This window comes from Elephantulus edwardii, unplaced genomic scaffold (genome assembly GCF_000299155.1).
Source record: "Elephantulus edwardii isolate Elephantulus edwardi_28Jun2011 unplaced genomic scaffold, EleEdw1.0 scaffold00010, whole genome shotgun sequence".
NCBI lineage: Eukaryota > Metazoa > Chordata > Mammalia > Macroscelidea > Macroscelididae > Elephantulus > Elephantulus edwardii.
The window spans coordinates 23057104-23077160 of NW_006399760.1; the positions used below are offsets into that span (position 1 = coordinate 23057104).

General features: G+C 37.4%; 1 protein-coding gene across 1 annotated transcript in view; it reads right to left on the minus strand.

The window, feature by feature from the left end:
* The window catches only part of NEB (nebulin), a 265912-nt gene that overhangs the window by 206584 nt on the left and 39271 nt on the right, over window positions 1-20057 (minus strand). Inside the window, exons 18-35 of the mRNA XM_006880817.1 lie at window positions 19866-19970; window positions 17988-18095; window positions 17789-17902; window positions 16174-16275; window positions 15970-16077; window positions 15776-15880; window positions 14358-14456; window positions 13210-13314; window positions 12578-12685; window positions 12379-12492; window positions 9839-10036; window positions 8128-8235; window positions 7095-7193; window positions 4555-4659; window positions 4294-4401; window positions 1454-1765; window positions 1157-1363; window positions 50-154 (exon numbers count right to left, since the gene is read on the minus strand). Of these exons, the coding sequence (XP_006880879.1) occupies window positions 50-154; window positions 1157-1363; window positions 1454-1765; window positions 4294-4401; window positions 4555-4659; window positions 7095-7193; window positions 8128-8235; window positions 9839-10036; window positions 12379-12492; window positions 12578-12685; window positions 13210-13314; window positions 14358-14456; window positions 15776-15880; window positions 15970-16077; window positions 16174-16275; window positions 17789-17902; window positions 17988-18095; window positions 19866-19970 (2310 nt within the window). The remainder of the gene's footprint in view (window positions 1-49; window positions 155-1156; window positions 1364-1453; window positions 1766-4293; window positions 4402-4554; window positions 4660-7094; window positions 7194-8127; window positions 8236-9838; window positions 10037-12378; window positions 12493-12577; window positions 12686-13209; window positions 13315-14357; window positions 14457-15775; window positions 15881-15969; window positions 16078-16173; window positions 16276-17788; window positions 17903-17987; window positions 18096-19865; window positions 19971-20057) is intronic.

The following is a 20057-nucleotide window of genomic DNA, read 5'->3' on the forward strand; positions in this document are numbered from 1 at the left end:
TTTTTATTGTCATGTTTGGATTTCACACCCCATCAAAGGCCCCACTTACATCACTGATATTGTAAGCATTGCACTTGGCCTGCAGAAACTGGGGAAGATCAGGACTCATTGTGTATTTGTGCTTCATGTCTTCACCTTTAGCTTTGTATAAGATCTGCAATGCACAATAGGGGAAGAAAGATAAATGTATGGCAGGAAGTACAAAGAAGAAAATCCATTAACCGCATACACAAAAACAAACTGAAAGGAGTTATTTCTGGCACAAGTTCCCCATATTTTGTTGTTAAAAATAATCAAAGGTATTTTCCTATTTTAACAACCCTAGGTATCTTGCTTTCTTTAGAAATACCAAAGATTTGCATATTACAAAAGAGTGAAAAAATAGACATTCTTAAGAAAATAGAAAGCTTGGACTTCCAGAGATGAATGGTGAGTAAATTCAAATGTAAAACTAAAACATGAAAAGGGAAATTAATCAAGCCAGATAAAGTCATTCTTTGTCAGTGAATTTAATAGCTCTAAAGGCTTTCCCCCATTTTTTCAAAGAGAAAAATGATAGTTTGAATAAGTCATTTCTGTTTAAAAACCTTACAACTATAATTGTATCAGTATAATCACATAATGCTTTTTTCTAATAATATGAAGAATCTTATAAATAAATCGAGGATACTTGAAATCTTAACAGTTCATATGTACGATAAACAGAATTGTTATGTCCTTATATTAATATTTTAAATTAAGAAGCAAATGCTAACAACTTAATATTTGGTTGGATATGTTGAACTGGTCACAATGAAAAAGGTTGGAATCTACACTTGAGGGTGTGTGTGTGTGTGTGTGTGTGTGTGGTTAGCTGTTGTAATAATAGTGATAATAGTACTGGAATAGAGTTTTTTGCAACATGGCAATTTTATTCCAAAGCAAAATAATTCAAGTGTGTTTGGAAAAGTTGGTTAAAAAGCAAAATAAGAGGGGGAAATAATTAGTGTTCAAATTGAAAGTAATAATAATTTATTTTAAAATTATATAAGTAAAAATAATTTTAAAATGAAAAGTTATTGGCTCAGAAGAATAAAAACACTGAGCTGATATTTCCTTGAAAACAAACCAGCCCTCCCTCCACATTCTCCAGCTCTCTTTATTTTGCTATACTCACATCGCTAACTTGCTGTGTGTTCTGTTTGGCTTGGACCATAACAGGAGAGTCGACAATGCTGGTGAATTTGAGGGTGTCCGGATGCTGCCTGTATTTCTTTTCATTCAGGGCATCTCCAGCCTTTTTAACTTTCTCTACATCAAGACTGCCAATAGGGATCCAGCCAATGCCTTTCATCCAGGAGTTATAATCTTCCTTGTAGGCATTCTGCAGCGAAAGGGGAGAGACGAATGAGAACCTATAGGGTTTTCTCTCGCTGCAAGTTCACAATTGAGAGGGGGCTTTCTTGTGACTTACATTACTCTGAATGTGCATCATGTTTTTAGACAACTCCAGGTCCATGGCATCAGGCAGATAGGTGTAATGATGAAGAGGGTGCTTGTAGTTGACATTGCTGACGATATCCTGAGCTTTCTTGGCTGCCACCACGTTGAACATGTCATGGGGTGTGTTGTATTTGGTCTTGGTCTTCTCATAGTCTTTTTTATACTCTCGATCAGATTGTAGCTTGGCCACTTTCACATAATGAACCAGTTTGGGATCATCTTCCAGACTTTGGAAACCAACCATTTTCCCTTTCGCCTTTTCATAATCCTTCTTGTATTGAACCTATTACAAACAAAGGTGGGCATATTTTTAAATGTAATTATGAAGATTTTACTAGACAGAAAAGCCATGATTTGAAGTTGTTGTTGTGTTGTTGAGTACTGTAGAGTTGGAACCAACCTATAGCTGATCCTCCGATGGGTTTTCAGAGGCAATTAAATCACATGGGAGGAGACTGCCCATCCTTCTCCCGTGAAGCAGCTGGTGGCCTCAAACTGCGTGCCTTTTGGGATTGCAGCACAGCTTTTTGCCAGTAAGCCACCAGAACATGATTTAAATAACAAAATAAAAATAATTCTATTTAATAACTGAACAATCAGTTATTCAATTGCACATATTTTAAAATGTTATTTAAAACTCATTGAACTTGGCTGGAGCTGTTTCTCCTCTTCCACCTGAGAGATACTGAGGAGAGAGTGTTACCATAATTTATATCAGCAACCATATAAATATCTATATTGTTGTCTTTCAATTAGACACCTACAGAGAGGGATGAAAAGATGGCTATTTAAAAAATATTGACTAATTATATTACTGACTACCAAAGATTATCACTTTTAATATGGATTATATCTCAAAAATCAAGAAAACAAAAATCCTATCACTAGGCCAACATCATGATACACATGGAAAGACTGGAAGTTGTTAGGGATTTAATGTTATTTTATCCATAATCAATATTCATCGTTGCAGAGGTCAAGAAATCAGAAGATGTGTTTCATTAGACAAATTTGCTGTCAAGGACCTTTTTAAAGTGCTACACAGCAAGATGTCAGTTTGAAGACTAGGGTGTAGTTGCCCAAGGCATGGTCTTTTCAATTTCTTCCTATGCTTCTAAATCTGGGGCATTGAATAAGGAACACTAAAGAATAGTTGATGCTTTTAAACTGTGGTGTTGGCAAATGGTATTGAATATACCATGGACTTCCAGAAGAGCACACAAATCTGTCTTAGAGGAAGTGGAACCAAGTTGTTCCTTAAAGGCAAGGATGGTAAAATTTTGTTTCACATACTTTGGGCAGGTTGTCAAGAAAGGCCAGCCCTTGGAAAAAGATATCATGCTGGGAAAGGAGTGAAAAGATCAGCACAAGAGAGGAACAGCTTCAATAGGATAGATTGACACAGCAACTATAATGGCCTTAAACATGGCAGAAATCATAATAATGGCATAGAACAAGGCAAGGTTTAGATCTGTTGTGCATAGGGTTGCAATGAGTCATGGTCAACTCGATGGCACCTAACATTAGCAAATGAAAGATACAGACCCTCAAGTAGATGACTTCTTCATTAGTGGAGAATTTCCGTTAGTCTTTGAACATTCAATTAGAGATCCAGAGCCAGTAGTGTCTAAAAAGCTAGTTCATGCTGTATAATAGAGGAGAATTGAGCTTTCCTTTAGGGAGGACTAGCAAGATCTAGAAAACTGAGAAACAAATGTGAGGGAATGAGTGTGCATGTAATAGAAAGATGGTGGGGGAAAGACACAAACGAGAGCACGAGGCTAAGAGATAGGCAACCTAGCGTGGCAGTCACAGAGAAAGGAGGAACCACTGAGAAGAGACACTAGGTGGCAGCACATCAAGATTAAGAGCCTCAGCATACGAAGCAATCTAAACCTCTTTATAATTTCAAACAAGCAGGTTCTATTTGGGATTTAGGGAGAAATCAAAAGGAAGGAGCTATGTTCTCTATCAAGATTATGCAGAACAGAAAATAAGAAGTATATCCAGAGAGGAGGAGCTAAAGAGACTCGCTCGTGCAAATCAGGAGCCAAAGTGCACTATAAAAAAGAACTTGTTTGCAGAAATTAATGGGGAAAGTTGTCTTACAGCAAGAGGGGGTTTGAGTGGATTCTATTTAAATCTCAAAGAACAAAGTACCTTCAATTCACATCTGGATTGAGAGAAAAAAAGAAAACAAACCAAACCCGAAATGTCTACCTTTAATGGAATCTCATGGCTGAGATTCTTTTTAGAAGGGATAAAGAAAAAGAAGTAACAGAAAGAGAGAAGTCATATAAATCGGGAAAATTTTAAGATCAAACTTTTACCCCTAGCGGTTATTCTAAATCCACTGTTTTTTCAGTCTGAGTAGACTCATAGGTTCCCTCTGCTGGGTGTCCCAGGCTGTAAATCCTTATGGAAGGAGCTTGCGCATCTTCCTCCTGTACAGCCACTGGTAGATTTGAACCACTGACCTTAGGATTAGCAGCCTAATACAAAATGCTTTATATCACCAGAGTGCAAGGAAATGTCTTCATTTCTACAGAGAAATAGCATGATTTGGTGCATAAATTGAGATGAAAATATCAATATAGGGTTACCTTATTGGAATTTAGCAATAAGCAATTTTGTAAGACTTTGTGCCCCAAACAGAAAATTCACACAGGGCAATTTCCTCTCTGAAAAATTTTTGCTCAGATTTCCTTCAGTGGATGCAGACATGGTGGATTTTTTTGTAACCTGCGAGGTCATAATTGCACACCATGACCATTTCTCAGGTACTCAGGTGGGCCTCCCAGCTGCACTTACGTCGCTCGCTGCATGCCTGGCAGCCTTGGCCGCTTTGATGGGAATCGCGTCGGTCCTCAGGTCATACCCCTTCTTGCTCAGGTCTTTCAAGTCGGCTTTGTACATATTCTAAGAGAGAAATAGAGAAATACCATTTGAACTTGGCTTAGTGGCCTCAGGAAAAGCTGAGTGTATTCACATGCGCAGACACCAACACACACACACACACACACACACACACACACACACACACACACACACACTCACACACTCTCTACGCACCTCACTGATGTTGTAGGCATTCACTTTAGCCTGAATGAACTGGGGCAAGTCGGCTGGCAGACTATACTTGTGAAGGCTTTCTTCTCCTTTGGCTTTGTAAACAATCTGGAAGGAAAAAAAAGTATACACACAGTAAGCAAACAAATAAACAAAGCAACAAAAATTACTCACAATTCAAGGCAAAAAAGAAATTGCAGGGTGGTTAATCTTAAACAGAGGAATTTTTTGTTTTTAATTAAAGATGCCTTCTGTGAGGCCTCCCAAATCAACTGTAAATATCATAAACACTTAAGTATCTGTAATCACTCAAAGGCTCACGTGTAATGTCCACAGGGTCCTGTCATGGTTCTGGTTTAGCCTCACCAAGGACCCGTCAGTATGCAGGAGGAACCTCTGCACTTAGGTAGGGTCCCCTTGTGGAAGTGGCCCCAGGGCGACCTGATGAAATGCTAATCTTCAGGTACTTCCCTGACAGGGGAAAGGAGGAGAGGTGGGGAGCTCCAGCCACTGACTTCTGTGGGTGATTAAAGGACCTTAAGGAGAGTTTTGACTACATGTGATTTTGTCTTAACACTCATTTAAAATAACTCATTATTTTAAAATAACTTGTTATGCAGTACTCACATCCATTCTTTCTAGCTTCTTTCAGAAATAGGCTTGTATTTGTTTGTGATTGTTAAGGAAAGACTGCTTACCTTTTCCTTGGAAAGTAATATCAAATATCTGACAGGATAATCAGCACAATGTACTTTCTCCGAGATTATCAACTATCTTATTAGCCAATATTTTCTATCTACAGTAACAGTAAAAAAGTCTACTCTCCAACTATTTTGTACATTGTTGTTACTGTATACTGTAGAGTCAGAATGGACTCTAGCTGACCTTCCGGTTGGTTTTCAGAAGCAATAAATCACATAGGAGGAGATTGCCCATCTTTCTCCTGCAGAGCAGGTGGCAGATTTGAAACTCATGCCTTTGGGATTGCAGTGCAGTTCCTTATCACTAGGCCACCAGAGCTCCCTGGTTTTGTTTCATTGTGAGTTTTTTTGGTTTTGGGTTTTTTGCACATTAGTGACAGAAACAGTAACAAATGCTGATGTTTGAATTAAAAGTAATCTTGTCTGTGATAGTTCAGGTCACATGTCAGCTTAGGTGGACCATGATCCTCAGAGGTTTGGCAGTTTGGTAGTAACATAATTTGGTAGTTATGGAACAACGTGGTTCTCATCCCTTTTGTGACCTGATGTGGTCATCTCTGTTCTCATTTATTAACATGATTGAGCTATAAAGAGGAGGCTGATGAAAATTGGTATTACACAACAATGGAGCATGACCACATCTCACTCTGTCACTTGTTCTGTGCAGGTCCTACTGGGCCTTTGCTGAGGTCACCTGCTAATGCCAGCTCCCCTTCCCACATGTCACCTCAGGAAAGCTTATCCCAACATCATCCACAGAAAAGGGTTTACCAGTCTTCCAGGACCAAAGTGGCTCAAGTAATTCCACTCCCTTGCCATTCCTGGGGTCCTCTCCCTTTCCCGCTATTACTGTATTTCTGGGATGGGAAATACATGTTCTCAACCTTCAATTGCCCTCAATGACTTTGTCAGGGATGGAATTCTCTGTTTTGAGTAGGAGGGCCTGTTATGGGTGGGAGGCTGAACCAGTGGTGCTCAGTGTCCACTGGGGCCCCTCACCAGCTCCTCACTTGAGCATCTCCAGACCTCTCTGGGCAGCCCTGCCCTTCTGCTCCCATGGCCCCATAATAATGAACAACCCAGAGCCTTCTCTGAGGCCATGATGGCCAAGCTGCGCCTCTGCTATGAATTTAAACTGCAGCTTTCAGTGGCCCCTCACCACTGACCTCATCTCCGCACTTGCGCCCATGCAGGAGTGAGCTTCAAGGATGTGCACGGATCTACAGAGATGCCAGTCAAATGAGGTGGGGTCCAGTTGGCCCTGTGCACTCAAGCATCCTTTCTCAGAGGATCGGGCTGCAGCCAGCCCCAAATCTGACACCCCTGAGAATTGGAAGCTGAGACAAGAACTCAGCTTCTCACTCCTCCCGAGCCCAACTCCATGACACCAGCTGCTGCTGGAAGCGGTGAGCACCCAGGACCTGTCAGACAGCATCTCATCCCTGCCAATCCCACTGCAGTCCCAGCCTTCACTCGTGGGGAGCAAAACACTGTGCTTTAGGACCTTTCTTCCAGTGTGCTATGCAGGGGCCGTAGTGCTGCCTACTGCCAGATATGTGTCATTAATAAGCAAAAGTAGTTGATAGATTATATTTTTTTCACTCTTGCCATAAATGTGATGTCAGATAACAAGATAGCTAATAAATGACAAGTCGTTGTATTGCACTTTTGCACACAGCGCTCTAAAGAAATAAGTTGGGTATGTCATGTTAATGAAAATCTGGAGCAGACATACAGTGGCTGTTCTGACTGGACAATAAATCTTGGACATCAGGACATTTGAAATACAAATGGGTTTGTACCATTTGACATTTGCTTTGTTAACATATAGTTGGCACTTACATCACTCCTCTGGGCCTGGTTAATTTTAGATTGTACAGTAATAGGAGCATCTTCAATCGAGGTAAACTTGAGAGTGTCTGGAGGTTGGCGGTATTTTTTCTGTTTGGCAAATTGAAAAAGGAAAAATAATTATATTGTTTTCATCACCAAAGATTAACACATCAACATTTTAAAATTTATTTTCAACAGACATGGATGGCTTTTTTCCCATCTTAAAATATCAGCTTTTTGGCTGATTTACTAGAAATTAATAGAATAGAAAAGTAAATCTTAAAAAAAAATTTATTTTAGGTTGTCTGGTGCCATACACAAGTATCGGGAATTAGATCTAAAGGGATCACTAGTTTCTCATTTGTACAATGAAAGAAAGCTCTCTAGACAGAGCAGAGTACAGAAATATCATAAAATGTCCAGGAGGATCAACAGCAAAGCCTGAAGGCTATTTGGAGTGTTTTTGCATGAATGTCACAAGTTCTCAGGGAAGTAGTTTTCCCTGGAGTAAAGCAGATCTCTGAGGAGGAAGAATTGAAGGACTAGATCAAGGAGACAATTATTAATAAGAGAGAGGTGAGCTAGCTTGGTGAGTGTTAAGGTAGGCAACACAGAGAATATTACTGAAGTGCTGAGGCACAGGAGGCATTGGGAATGTGTCTCAATGTGGAATTGACAATTACTACACATCTTTATTGCAATGTTGATTATTCTTACTGTAATCTAAATAGTTGGGATGACTGCACAGTATGAATTCATTAGAATTTATATGTATACATTCATTTAAATGTTGCTTTACACTTAAAACAAGTGAATGTTATGTTATGCAAAGCATACTTCACAAAAGTTGTTAAAATATTTCTATCATAAATGGTTACCATAAATTATATTGGTTATACCAAGTGGTATGTTGATCAAGCTGGATGATTCATGCATGTGGTAAGGGTCTTGCTGTATAAGCAATTACTAGCAGATGACGCATAATTGAGGCATTTCTCACAACACATTGATTCTCTCAATAAGACCCAGCCTGTGGTTTTACCTCATTAAGAATGTCTGAAGCTCTCTTGACCTTTTCCATTTCTAATGATCCAAATGGAACCCAGCCACAACCCTTCATCCAGCTGTTGTAGTCAGCTTTGTATTCAACCTGAAACACCAAGAAAAGAGTTCTATTTCTTTGCTTAATGTTATCCTCACTAAGAAAAATCATTCACATTTTACCCAAAATAGTGTTTTCAATATTTCTAGTTTTATTAATTATTTTATACATGAAGATTAATAATCATTTCCTTGGTAGAAGCTGGGTTTTGGGTTTTGTTTTTTAATTGTTCTTGGGCTCATGTTTTTCTTCTAATTGGCATGTATCTCAGTTCATCCTTGTTTCCAACTGAATGGTAGTACATGAGATTCTAATTCCAATTGGAAAAACACTAAATTCAAAACTGTATTTAAAAGAGTAAATGAAATTGTTGCATGTAGGTAATCAAATGTGACATTTTTTCCCCACTGGAAACTTAAATACTATGTTTCTGTGATAAATGTAGGACTGAAGGCTACACTGAAGGTAGGTGACTTTGATCATTTTCCGAGTTGTTAAAAGTTGATACTATTGTTGCCACAAATATTTGCATGCAATGACCTTCACAAGTAGTCACCAGCTCAAGGGTGTCCCTACATTGGCTAGTGCCTTCCTAAGAAGTACTTGAAAGTGGTAGCATTAATGAATTTACTTATTGGAGAGAATTTATTGGCTAGAGTTAGATCTAGTTTGGGGACATTTATTTGATGCTACTAAAAAAATGAGCAACGTCGACTGTAATTATAATCTAGATTGCTCTTCTCCAAAATGGGACTTTCAGAGGATAATTGTGGATGGAATGGAGTTAACAACAAACCAAGAAAACATTCCGTTCCAGCCCATGGACTTGAACTCACAATCTATTTAGGAAGAAATAAAGTGAAATTAAACAAATAATTAAGAGTATTACAATTTATGTAATGAAATTGTTAGGGCAAAGTATTAATATTTGTAACTCAGACAATAAGTCTGTAAAAGAAGAAGATAATTGAACATCAAAAGATAAAAGCATTTTATTTTCAGAAAATATAATAACTTATGTAAAGTTATGATACTGATGAACGTGATAATTTGGAAAACGGTGATGGTAACACCAAAACCAAAGCCAAGTCCACTGCAATAAATAGCTTCCAACTCTTAGTGACTTTTTAGGACAGAGCAGGACTGTCCCATTGCAAGGATGTAAATATTTGGAAGCAGGTTTTCTCATCTTTGCCCTGCACAATGGCTGGTGGGTTCAAACAGCTGACCTATTGGTTAGTATCCAAGTGCTAACCACTGCTCCACTAGGGTTCCTGGTGATGGTAATAATGAACATTAATTAAGACTCAACTACAGCCAGGTACCACACCTAGTACTTCACATGCATTTAATCCTCAAAGCAATCCCTCTGCCGATTCCAATTTTACAGGAGAAAAACCAGAGACTTAATGAAGTTGATACTTGCCCCAAAGACAAACTAGGACGGAAACCACAGGGGACCTGGTCTCTTTGACGCTGAAGGGGTGCATGCTCAAACGGAACCACAAGGGAAAATTTTCTCATTAAATGTTTTCTCCATAGAGAAACAAAGTCAATGGACATGAAAATAATTTTGAGAAATGTAAAAAAGAAAAAGTCCCTTGATTTAGATCTCATTTTAGTAGAGAATTGAGGAAATCTGATTACTCACGTCGCTCTGCAGTGCATAAGCCTTTTTGGCTAGATCCACGTTGATGCTATCTGGTGGGTAGCTGTAATTGTGGATGAGATGCTTATAATCCACGTCACTGGCAATTGCCTGAGATTTCTTTGCTTGAGTGACTTGGACCATATCAAGAGGAGCTGTGTAGACAGTTTTGGACTTTTCATAATCTTTACGGTATTCACGCTGCGGAGAGGAAATCACTATTTATTACCACACGGACTTACTGAATTTCTAGAGTACAAAGACCTCTCTTAATCATATGAACTGAACAAAAGATATGATTAGTTGTTTGGTCTGAAAATTCATTCATATATCACATATTTCAGAAACCCCCAAAAACATACATAAACAGATCTTTGCAAGTATCTTTTCTACCAAAAGTAAGCTCTCAAAATGCCAAGAATAGATCCTAGTTTCTGCTTTAGCGAGGTATTTAAAAAAAAACAAAAAACCACAAAACCCAAGAATTTTCAAGGACAACTACCAGCTGTTATTCCTAGTCATGTAATGAAATCATTGGCATATTTTTGAAATCAATGAAAATTATCTGACAATCATTTATCACTCCTGAAGTTATAAAATCATTATTTAATAAATAAGGTGTGGTCTTAAATTTTTGGCTTTCATTTCCAAATTGTTACTGGTTTTCCAGCATAGTTCTGTTAATGCTGTTGATAGCAGATCAGCCGCAGCAGGAATCCCTATGCTATTTTTCATACCAAGCTTAATTTTGGCAACAATTTAAAAGTCAATTCAGATACCAGCAGTTACAAAACCTCAGAGGAGAAAAAGTTTGTGAAATGGAAACATAAAAGTAACCTAGGCCCTTATATACAGGGTTCTCATAAGCCAAATGTCTTTACTGAGACCAGGGGAGGCAATTGGCTGAGTTTCTGGTCTAGTTACACAGGATGCTAATTAGGTCACAGTCTGGTCTTCTTCACTATTCACTGGTTACCTTCACAGACCATTTCTGACCTGTTGCCTTTATGTATAGATACATTCATTATAAATCTCTAGTGATTACTTTCCCAAATGTTTAAACCTTTTAACCTTCTTCCATCACATTTTAAGGGCAGGTACTTTCTCTGAATAAAGTATTTTCTATAGAATAGAAATATATCACAAAAAGAATCCTACAATATTTTCATTGTAAAATTTAGAGCCTGGTTTAAGAAAATAAAACACAGAGACTTTCTGATGACATGCAAGAACATAAATACTCTTTATTATTATAAATACTATCACAAAGCAGCTGGTATAGTCAAGTATTTTTTAATAAATTAGTCTGCCTTTATTCATGTTTATATGAGCTTATACATTTCAGAACATGTGAAATGTTCATAAAGAACCAAATAAAAGATTTTTAAAGCTATACTTAGTGCTGTTAAATCAGAACCAACTCATAGTTGACCGACTAGGAGGTCTTCAGAGGCTGTAAATTACACTGGAGGAGACTGCCTATCTTTCTCCTGTGCAGCTGCCGGTGAATTTGAACCACCAGAGGCATGGCCTCTGGGTGAGCAGTGCAACTCCCCAGGGAATATGCTACTGAAGTACAAACTGAGGTAAATAAAGTCACTACATGAGCATATGGTTAAAATGGAAGTAAATGAATTGTGAAAAATGACAATTTGCAAACTATGCATCAGTTACATTCCTAAGGAATTATCTAAACATTTTCTAAACTCAATATATACTGTAAATCCCAATCACAAATATTTACCACTTTATAGTAAGAATTTAAACTTTAAGACTATAGACAAATCCATGGATTGGGAATCCATTAGGTCCCTGGAATTTCAGGGGAAAAGCCATGAAAATCCTGGACAGATCCAGATCTTTTGTCAGACTTTCAAAGGTATCTATTATTAATGAGCTATTTTTCCTGAATCTAAGCCAGTATTGTTGTATTCTGTTGAGTGGGAAGCAACCCATAGCTGACCCTCCAGCTAGATTTCAGAGGCAGTCAACTGCACAGAACAAAACTGGCAGTCCTTCAGTGGAGCAGCTGGTAGATTTGAACCGTGTGCATTTGGGATTGCAGTGCAGTTTCTTACTGATAGACCACCAGAGCTCGCCAGAGTCAGTTAGTAACTGAGTTTTTTACAAAGTAAAGACACTTATACCAAAACTGTGATTCCCTAGTTTCTTACTAGTGAAAGATCTCAAATCATCAGCTGTAACACAGCTTCTTACCACTAGGCCACCGGAGCTCCCTGTTTTCCAACTAGAAATATTTTAAAACCTAATGGCATTTTCAAAAAAGTTTTAAGAACTAAAATCTGTATCCCACTAAATGTGAATGCACATAATTTTCTCAGTGAAATGGACATCAAGCACAAGCCAGTCATTTCTCTCCTGCACTGTGAGGAGTGCAGAGGAATGGGGCCTCATTCTACTTCTAAAGATCCCCCAGCAGCTGCACAGCATTGAGAAGGCCCTTGGTTAGAGTCCTTTTACATCGTAGGCATGTTAACCAGAAGCTGCTTTGAAAACCATACAGTTGTTGCAAAGACACTCACATCACTCTGGTTTTTGGCCGTCTTCAGAGAGTGAAGCATCTTGGGGTCATCATTAATGCTGAGGGCCCCAATCATTTTCCCTTTGCTTTTCTCATAGTCTTTCTTATACATCACCTGCAATGACATTGAACATGTGAGCGAGACCTCACTCCTTGGAAGCACTGCTGAGGCCCCAGCCCTGGACACTGGACATACTCACATCGCTAGCGTTCCTGCTGTTGGCTTTGGCTGCCAGCAGGGGAATGGCGTCCACTTTAATGTCAAACTTCTTAGCTTTGCTCTTCTCCCAGTCATGCTTATAAACGTTCTAAAAGGGAAGATTTTAGCAAAGAAATTGTAAGAACAAAAATCTCACACAAATTGGCTAAAATAATAATTAAGGAAGTCAGATAATATTTTATATAGAAGAAATTAATTCATCTATAAATATTTATCAAATAGCATTATAACTTTTGGTTTATCTATCACCCATCTTAACATCTAACACTAAATATAATATATGCTTCTCTAATGATTTCTAAACTTTATAAATACTCTGTTTTTCTGTAGTATAAAGGATAATGCAAGAAAACTACTACCTGGAGAAAGTAGAGGATGATGTTTACACAGGAAATATGTCAAATTCTTGGAATTAGGAGAAAAAGAATTGAGAGAATGTATTTGATCAGTAGAGACTAGTAAGAGCTAGTCATGTGGTCTTCAAAAGCTCCATAAACAACACTCTCACTGGTTATTTCTTTTCACAACTACTTATCCAATCTTTTGAACACCTTTAATATTTCATTTGGTCACACACACATGGACTTAAGTTTTTGTCACATTGATACTTACATCGCTCAGGTTATAAGCATTGACTCTATGTTGGATAAACTGTGGGGCATCTGCAGGAACATTGCACTTGAACTTCTCACTTTCATGCTTTGCTTTGTAATTCAGCTGAAGAAAAAAAAAGACAAACTGCTTTGAATTTGTGCAGAACCATATAGATAGCTCTGGCATTATCTGGGTGCTATAAAAGGTTGCATGCTGCACTATCACTGCATATGTAACCAACTCATTGTTGACTCTTTACTGGGCTTCCAGGGCTACAAATTGCATAGAAGGAGATAGCCCAAGTTTCTCCACAGAAGCCCTTGATCATATCCTTTGGATTAACAGCACAGCAATTGATGGAGTACACCATCAAAGCTCCCCCTACTATTAAAAAAGTTAATAGTTCAAACCCACCCAGAGATATCATAGAAGACAAAATATCACAGCCTTGAAAATATGGGCCTACCATGAGTTGGCTACTTGCAGTAGCACAGATAAGCCATCAGTATCCATTTTTAATAAAAACTCTTCAAATTTTCAGTTAAAATATCACAGAGCACAGATCTCACCCCTATTTTACTGGCTGTTGCATAGTCAGACTTTGGATTGCATTTAATAAAATAGATCAAGGATGGTGAGGAAGGAGCAAGATGTAGCAGGGGTATAGATTGACTGTTGTAGTTCACTCGTAAGTCTGCATTATTTTTGCTATGTGACAGATTCTAATAGTAAAATATCCTTAATAAAGATCTGCAACTTTTTACATAAATTTTATTGTTGTTGTTGTTGAGTGCTTTCGAGTCGAGTATGACTCTTAGCAACCCTACGAACAAATGGCCTGAAGCCTTTCTATAACTATAAATGTTTATCAAAGTTCATAGAGTTTCTGGAGGTATGTTGTTTAGGAAGTGGATGCCATTCCTGCTTCCAAACATAAATATTAGATATTTGTTATTGTCTAACACCATTTTTCCTTAGGCTACAATTCTGATACCTTTATTTACATTCTATTGAACAAATCTTGAAAAATAACATTATTGGGATAGTAGGTCTGCCTCCAAAGAATTAAGCCTTTTAGTGACTTGTTTTAAATAAGCAGAGCATTCTGTATAATCAGATAAATTAGTATAAAGTCAGATAAAACCAGGATACATTAAGGCACTTACATCACTAAGCTGTTTTGTATTGAGCTGGGCTTGTAACTGTACTGGAGAGTCAGTGACTGCGGTGAATTTGGTCTTATCTGGGTGGACTTTGTAGGTATGCTGAAAAAAAAAGTAGCCTTTAATGAAATTTCTTTCTGCGTCTTAATTTTCGTGTTCCCAACATACATACTAACATACATTGAGAAATTATGGTACTTTCACACAATCAAATACTATGCAGCACACAAGAGCAATGATTTTGTAAATTACTACCAAACATGGGAGAGACTGGAGAGCATTATGCTAAGTGATCTAACTCAGTCTCATAAGGACAAATACTGTATACGACCATTATTATAGAATGACTAAGAGGATCTAATGCAGGGAGGGGGGCTTAATCATAGGGTCACACAATTTGATGGAGGGATGGAGGGATGCATAAAGGAAAGGGAAAAGATCCAGTGTGAAAAACAATGTATATGAACTTTGTATGTAAACCGGTATAAAAAAAATTTTAAAAGTTTTCTAGTCAAGCAAACATTTCTTTTGTCCATGAACTCTGGCTTCATATGCTTTCACTTCTCTCTCTCTCTCTCTCTTAATTTGTTTCCCTGCTACCATTCAGTCATTAATATCTCTGCTAAAGCCCTAACATGTGTCTTTAATATATTTGGCATTTTATCCAGGCTGAGCCTTGGTTTATAAGCCTGCATGTTCCAATGCCCGACCCTTTCATCTCCAAATCTTACCTCCTAATCCTGTCCCTCTCCTCAATATGCTCCAGTCATTTTGGTGCTTTGACTTCCTTGAACATAAGCTTGTTTCCTCCTTAGGCTATCTCGTCTTCTTTTCCTTGATCTGGGCCTGGCTGGACCATTCTTGACCTTCAACCCCCCCTTGGCCACCCACTGTAAAATGCTCATTTACTCACTCACTCTCTCACTCACTTCATGTTATTTTCATTCCGCATATTCATTGCATATTACTTTGTTATTGCTTGGTATTTATTTTTGGCTTCCTGGCTCTTTTTTGACCTTGATAATCATTGTCTCTCTCCAGAACACATAGTTCACAAGAAACACACTTGCTTTGCTTGGTCCCCTGCTCTTTTCCAGCACCAAGAACAGTGTCTGGTACAGTTTGCCCCTCAGTGTGAATTTGTTGAATAAATGAATATCTCTCACAAATTTCTACTCCTCTCTTTGTCCTCTGTCCATAATTATGCAAGCTTTGAAAGTAAAGATTTTTTTTAAAGATGACATTATTTTATAACAAATACCCTGCTGTGTAATAATCGTTTTCCCCAACATCAAGTAAAAGTTTAATTTAATAACTTCTATTAGCCATTAAATGCTAACATTTTCACTCTAACTAACTTTGCCACTAGATGTCACAAGAATACCAAACCCAAGTTCAAGAATTCAGGGCAACTGACTTACATCCTTGCACTGGTCTAGTTTCTTGATTGCTTCATATTCTTGCGTTATTGTCTGAGGGAAATAGCATTTCCCTCTATCTTCTTCGTATTCTGCTTTGTAGTTCTTCTGCAACAAGAAAGAACAAAATAGACCTTGATTGTCATTTCTCCACACCAACATCTCAGTGGCAAATAAACAATTGTCTTCAAACTTACATCACTGTTTTGAGCGGAAACTTTCATGCAGTGTGTTTGATATGGGTCCTCAAAGCTACCCACATAATGTCCCAAGATATTCTTTACATATGAATCTTTGTATTTATTCTGAAAAAGAAAACACATATAACCCAAATTGACAATTATTTGCTGAACAATAGGAAAACCCTCAAACACTAAGAGTAAAATTATGGTTATTCGAACCTCTCCAAAGTTCTTCAGTAGAGTGTCAAGTTGGTATTTGGGAGTCTCACAATAATTCATGCTCTTAGCCTTTGTTTTCTCATAGTTCTCTCTGTATAATCTCTGTCAAAAGGAAAAGAAAGTTAGGAAAAGACAGTATGTTATAGAAAACTACATCTCATAGAAAAAAAAATTCATGCCATAAGGAAATATTTTGTCTTTCTCAGCATTTATTTTCCATACAGCAGAAGCACTGAATTACTATGCTGTTATTATGTACCATAAGTTGGAACTGACACATAGCTGACCCTCTCTAGGAGGTTTTCGGAGGCAGTAAATCACACGGGAGTTTATTGTCTTTCTCCTGCAGGGTGGCTAGTGGATTCAAACCATGCGCCTTTGCATCAGTAGTGCAATTCTTTACCACTAAACCACCAGAGATTCCAGTGTTAGAGCTCATATTTTATACAGTGAAGTATTCTAGAATGCAGGACAAGTTTAGTAAGTTACATAAATAATTTTCCAAACATGTATAAAACAGCTATGATGTAATCTAAAAATGTTTCTCTTTCAGTCATTATTTCCTTTCAAATATTTTTGAAGGAAAACAAATATGCTAACAGGTACTCTACATTCAAGGACAAGTCCTAAGGTAGACTTACAGAAGTTAGGCACTTTACCAGAAAAGTATTCAGTATAGTATTTGATTAAAATACTTTTCTTATCTCATCATGGAGGTTGATGTTTGTCACTAATCCTATCTTTTTTATTTTGTAGAAACAACATCTGAGTAGATTACTTTCTCTGTTTTATTGCATCTACTACATATTTTTCAGAATTTCTTTTCATCACCCCATGTAAAAATCCAAAACTAAACTTTATAGAGACAAAATTCTTTGTAAATAGTATGGAGTAAAGTTGTTATTGTTGTGTGCTGTTGAGTCGGAACAGACCCATAACTGACCCTCCAGCAGGTTTTCAGAGGCAGTTAAATAGCACAGGAGGAGACTGCCCACCTTTTTCTCACATGGATTAATAGGCAACATATTTATCTGGCTACTAATCACAAAAGCAATTTTTTTAAAGATTTATTTTCTCTTTAGTAACTATCTTAAGGCCTTTATTTTAAGTAATTTTTAAGTCAATTTTTACATAAAATTTCAAAAAGAAATATTTTGGTATTGAGGCCATGCTTCACCTAGCATTTCCAACTTCCTTTTTCCTTAGCCTAGTTTTCTAATTTCCTGGTTTTTATCTTTGCTATATATGTGTTCCTGTAAGCTACCTTATTTCGGTGCCAGGAATAAACACATACATTTTTACATATGGGCATTTGTAATAGCGAGGTACTAAGCCCACTTCTGGGAATAAAAGAACAAAAATTATAGTGACGATGCATTTTCTCTTCTAGTAAATGAAGGACATTCAGGTGATGAAGGAAGGTTTTTCTGGAGTCTCAACATGCAGTTGACATAAATAAGAAATAAAGAAGCCAATCTTCGTCGCCCACCCAGGCTTTCATGCTTCCTTTATCAGGCTAAATCTGAAATCTCAGAAGAGTTAGCATTCTTTCAAGGTTGTATTTAGCAGCATGTGCAGCCATATCTGAGGATGAGGGAGACGGCAAGGCACTCACATCACTCTGGTTTTTGGCCGTCTTCAGAGAGTGAAGCATCTTGGGGTCATCATTAATGCTGAGGGCCCCAATCATTTTCCCTTTGCTTTTCTCATAGTCTTTCTTATACATCACCTGCAATGACATTGAACATGTGAGCGAGACCTCACTCCTCGGAGGCACTGCTGAGGCCCCAGCCCTGGACACTGGACATACTCACATCGCTAGCGTTCCTGCTATTGGCTTTGGCTGCCAGCAGGGGAATGGCGTCCACTTTAATGTCAAACTTCTTAGCTTTGCTCTTCTCCCAGTCATGCTTATAAACATTCTGAGTAGGGAAAAATCATAGAGAAATAGTTGGCAAAGTGATATGCATATCACCACATTTTAAGAACTAAAGGGCAATTAAATACTTTTTTCTTAATACAAAATAGGAATCCCTGGATAGTGCAAATGGTTATGTGCTGGACTACTAACGGAAAGGCTGGTGGTTCAAACTTAGCTAAAGGCCCCTTCAGAAGTATACCTGATGACCTGCTTCCAAAACGTCACAGACTTGAGAACCTCTCAAGTGTAATTCTGCTCTGTAGACTTAGAATTGCTGGGATTTAGTGTCAGCTCACTGGTAGAAACAGTAATACTATTAAGAAAGTCTTAAAAACTTAAATTTCATTCAGCCAAGGAAGTCTGTCCAGCTCAGCACCAAAGACTGGTTGCTCGCATGTGTTGACTTCTGCAGCTGGTACAACATACTTTGAACATCTCAGGCTTACTAGACACACAAAACATTGTGTGTGCCTAGCATTCTTATGTGAAAACCGACATCAGATTGCTCTGTACAGGCAGGTCTCTGGGAGGGCAGAAAGATGTCATTCTAATTTGAACTTTCAGTTCACATATTCACTCTTCTTGTGCTTAATAGAGTTTGGTTGTGTGCCAGATATTGTACTAGGAGCAAACAGTGGCTAATAAAGCAGGCAAAAACGTTTCTCAAAAAAAAACACAAAAAACAAATCACACCCAAAACCAAAACCCTTAAACTTAGTCAGTCTTAATTACCTTAGAGGGAAAAGTAGAACTGCCAAATAGGGTTTCTAAGACTGTAATATTTAAGGAATCGACTGCCCTATCTTTCTCTCAATGAGCAAGTGGATGGTTTGAACTACAGACTTTTCCATTAGCAGCTGTGTATTCAACTCTTGTGTTACCAAGGTTTCTTAGAATATAAATAGATTCCTTTTGTTGCTTGACAAAAATCACTTTATACAAATCACCTCAAACTAGAACTTCTAATTTTCTAAGATCAGGTTTCTCTATTCTCAATTTGAATCTCTCATCGAATTAACTTAATTCTAATGATCATGCAAATACCTGATTCTAATACTGAATATTCTATAAAGTGACACAAATATTCTACAGTTAATTTATTTTTATGGAAATAAAGGCATTACTTTCATTTGATCTCTAAGTTTTTCACAAAGGTTATTTCATGAATCATTAGTTATCTTTGATGCTTGATAATTGTAGTACTCATTTATAGAATTGTTAAAGAAATAGAGATTCCCCAAGAGTAATTTGACTTCCTTGTAAAATTAAGCTCAGGAAATGGAAGATAACAATGGATATCTAGTCTTATATCTTCTGAATAAGTACCGTGTGTCTCTAAAAGTACAAGTTCCTTTACATTTACTAATAAGTATAATTTCAATGAAATAAAAGAAATTGCAATTCTAGACAAGAAATTAAATGAACATATAGTTAAAGAAATAAGATTCTGAAAAAATTAATTGGAGTATGGTATAAAGGAATACTTAGCTTAAAGGTCTAGTATTAAGGTTTGCAATTACTTGAAGATAGTGGCATTATAAAGTGGTTAAAACTTATTAAAATAGTTTAATTGTATAAAGCTACTTACAAGACTGATATAGACATCTATCTATTAAATAGTTATATTGGCTAGAACATAGGAACATAACATAATTTTTAACATTGCAATATTATCTTTAAATATTAACATTTACATAATTATTGAATTATCTCATTAAAACATGTAAGAAATTTTCAGCATATCACATGTAATAGAGCATAAAGCACTTACATCACTCAGGTTATAGGCATTGACTTTATGCTGAATGAGAGCTGGAGTATCTGGAGGCATGTGGCACTTGAATTTTTCATTTTCATGTTTCGCTTTGTAATTTAGCTGAGAAGAAAGAGAGGGAGACAGTACCAATCAGTTCAGAAGTATTGGCTCAAAACACACACAAAAATGTGTGATACATTTTGTGAC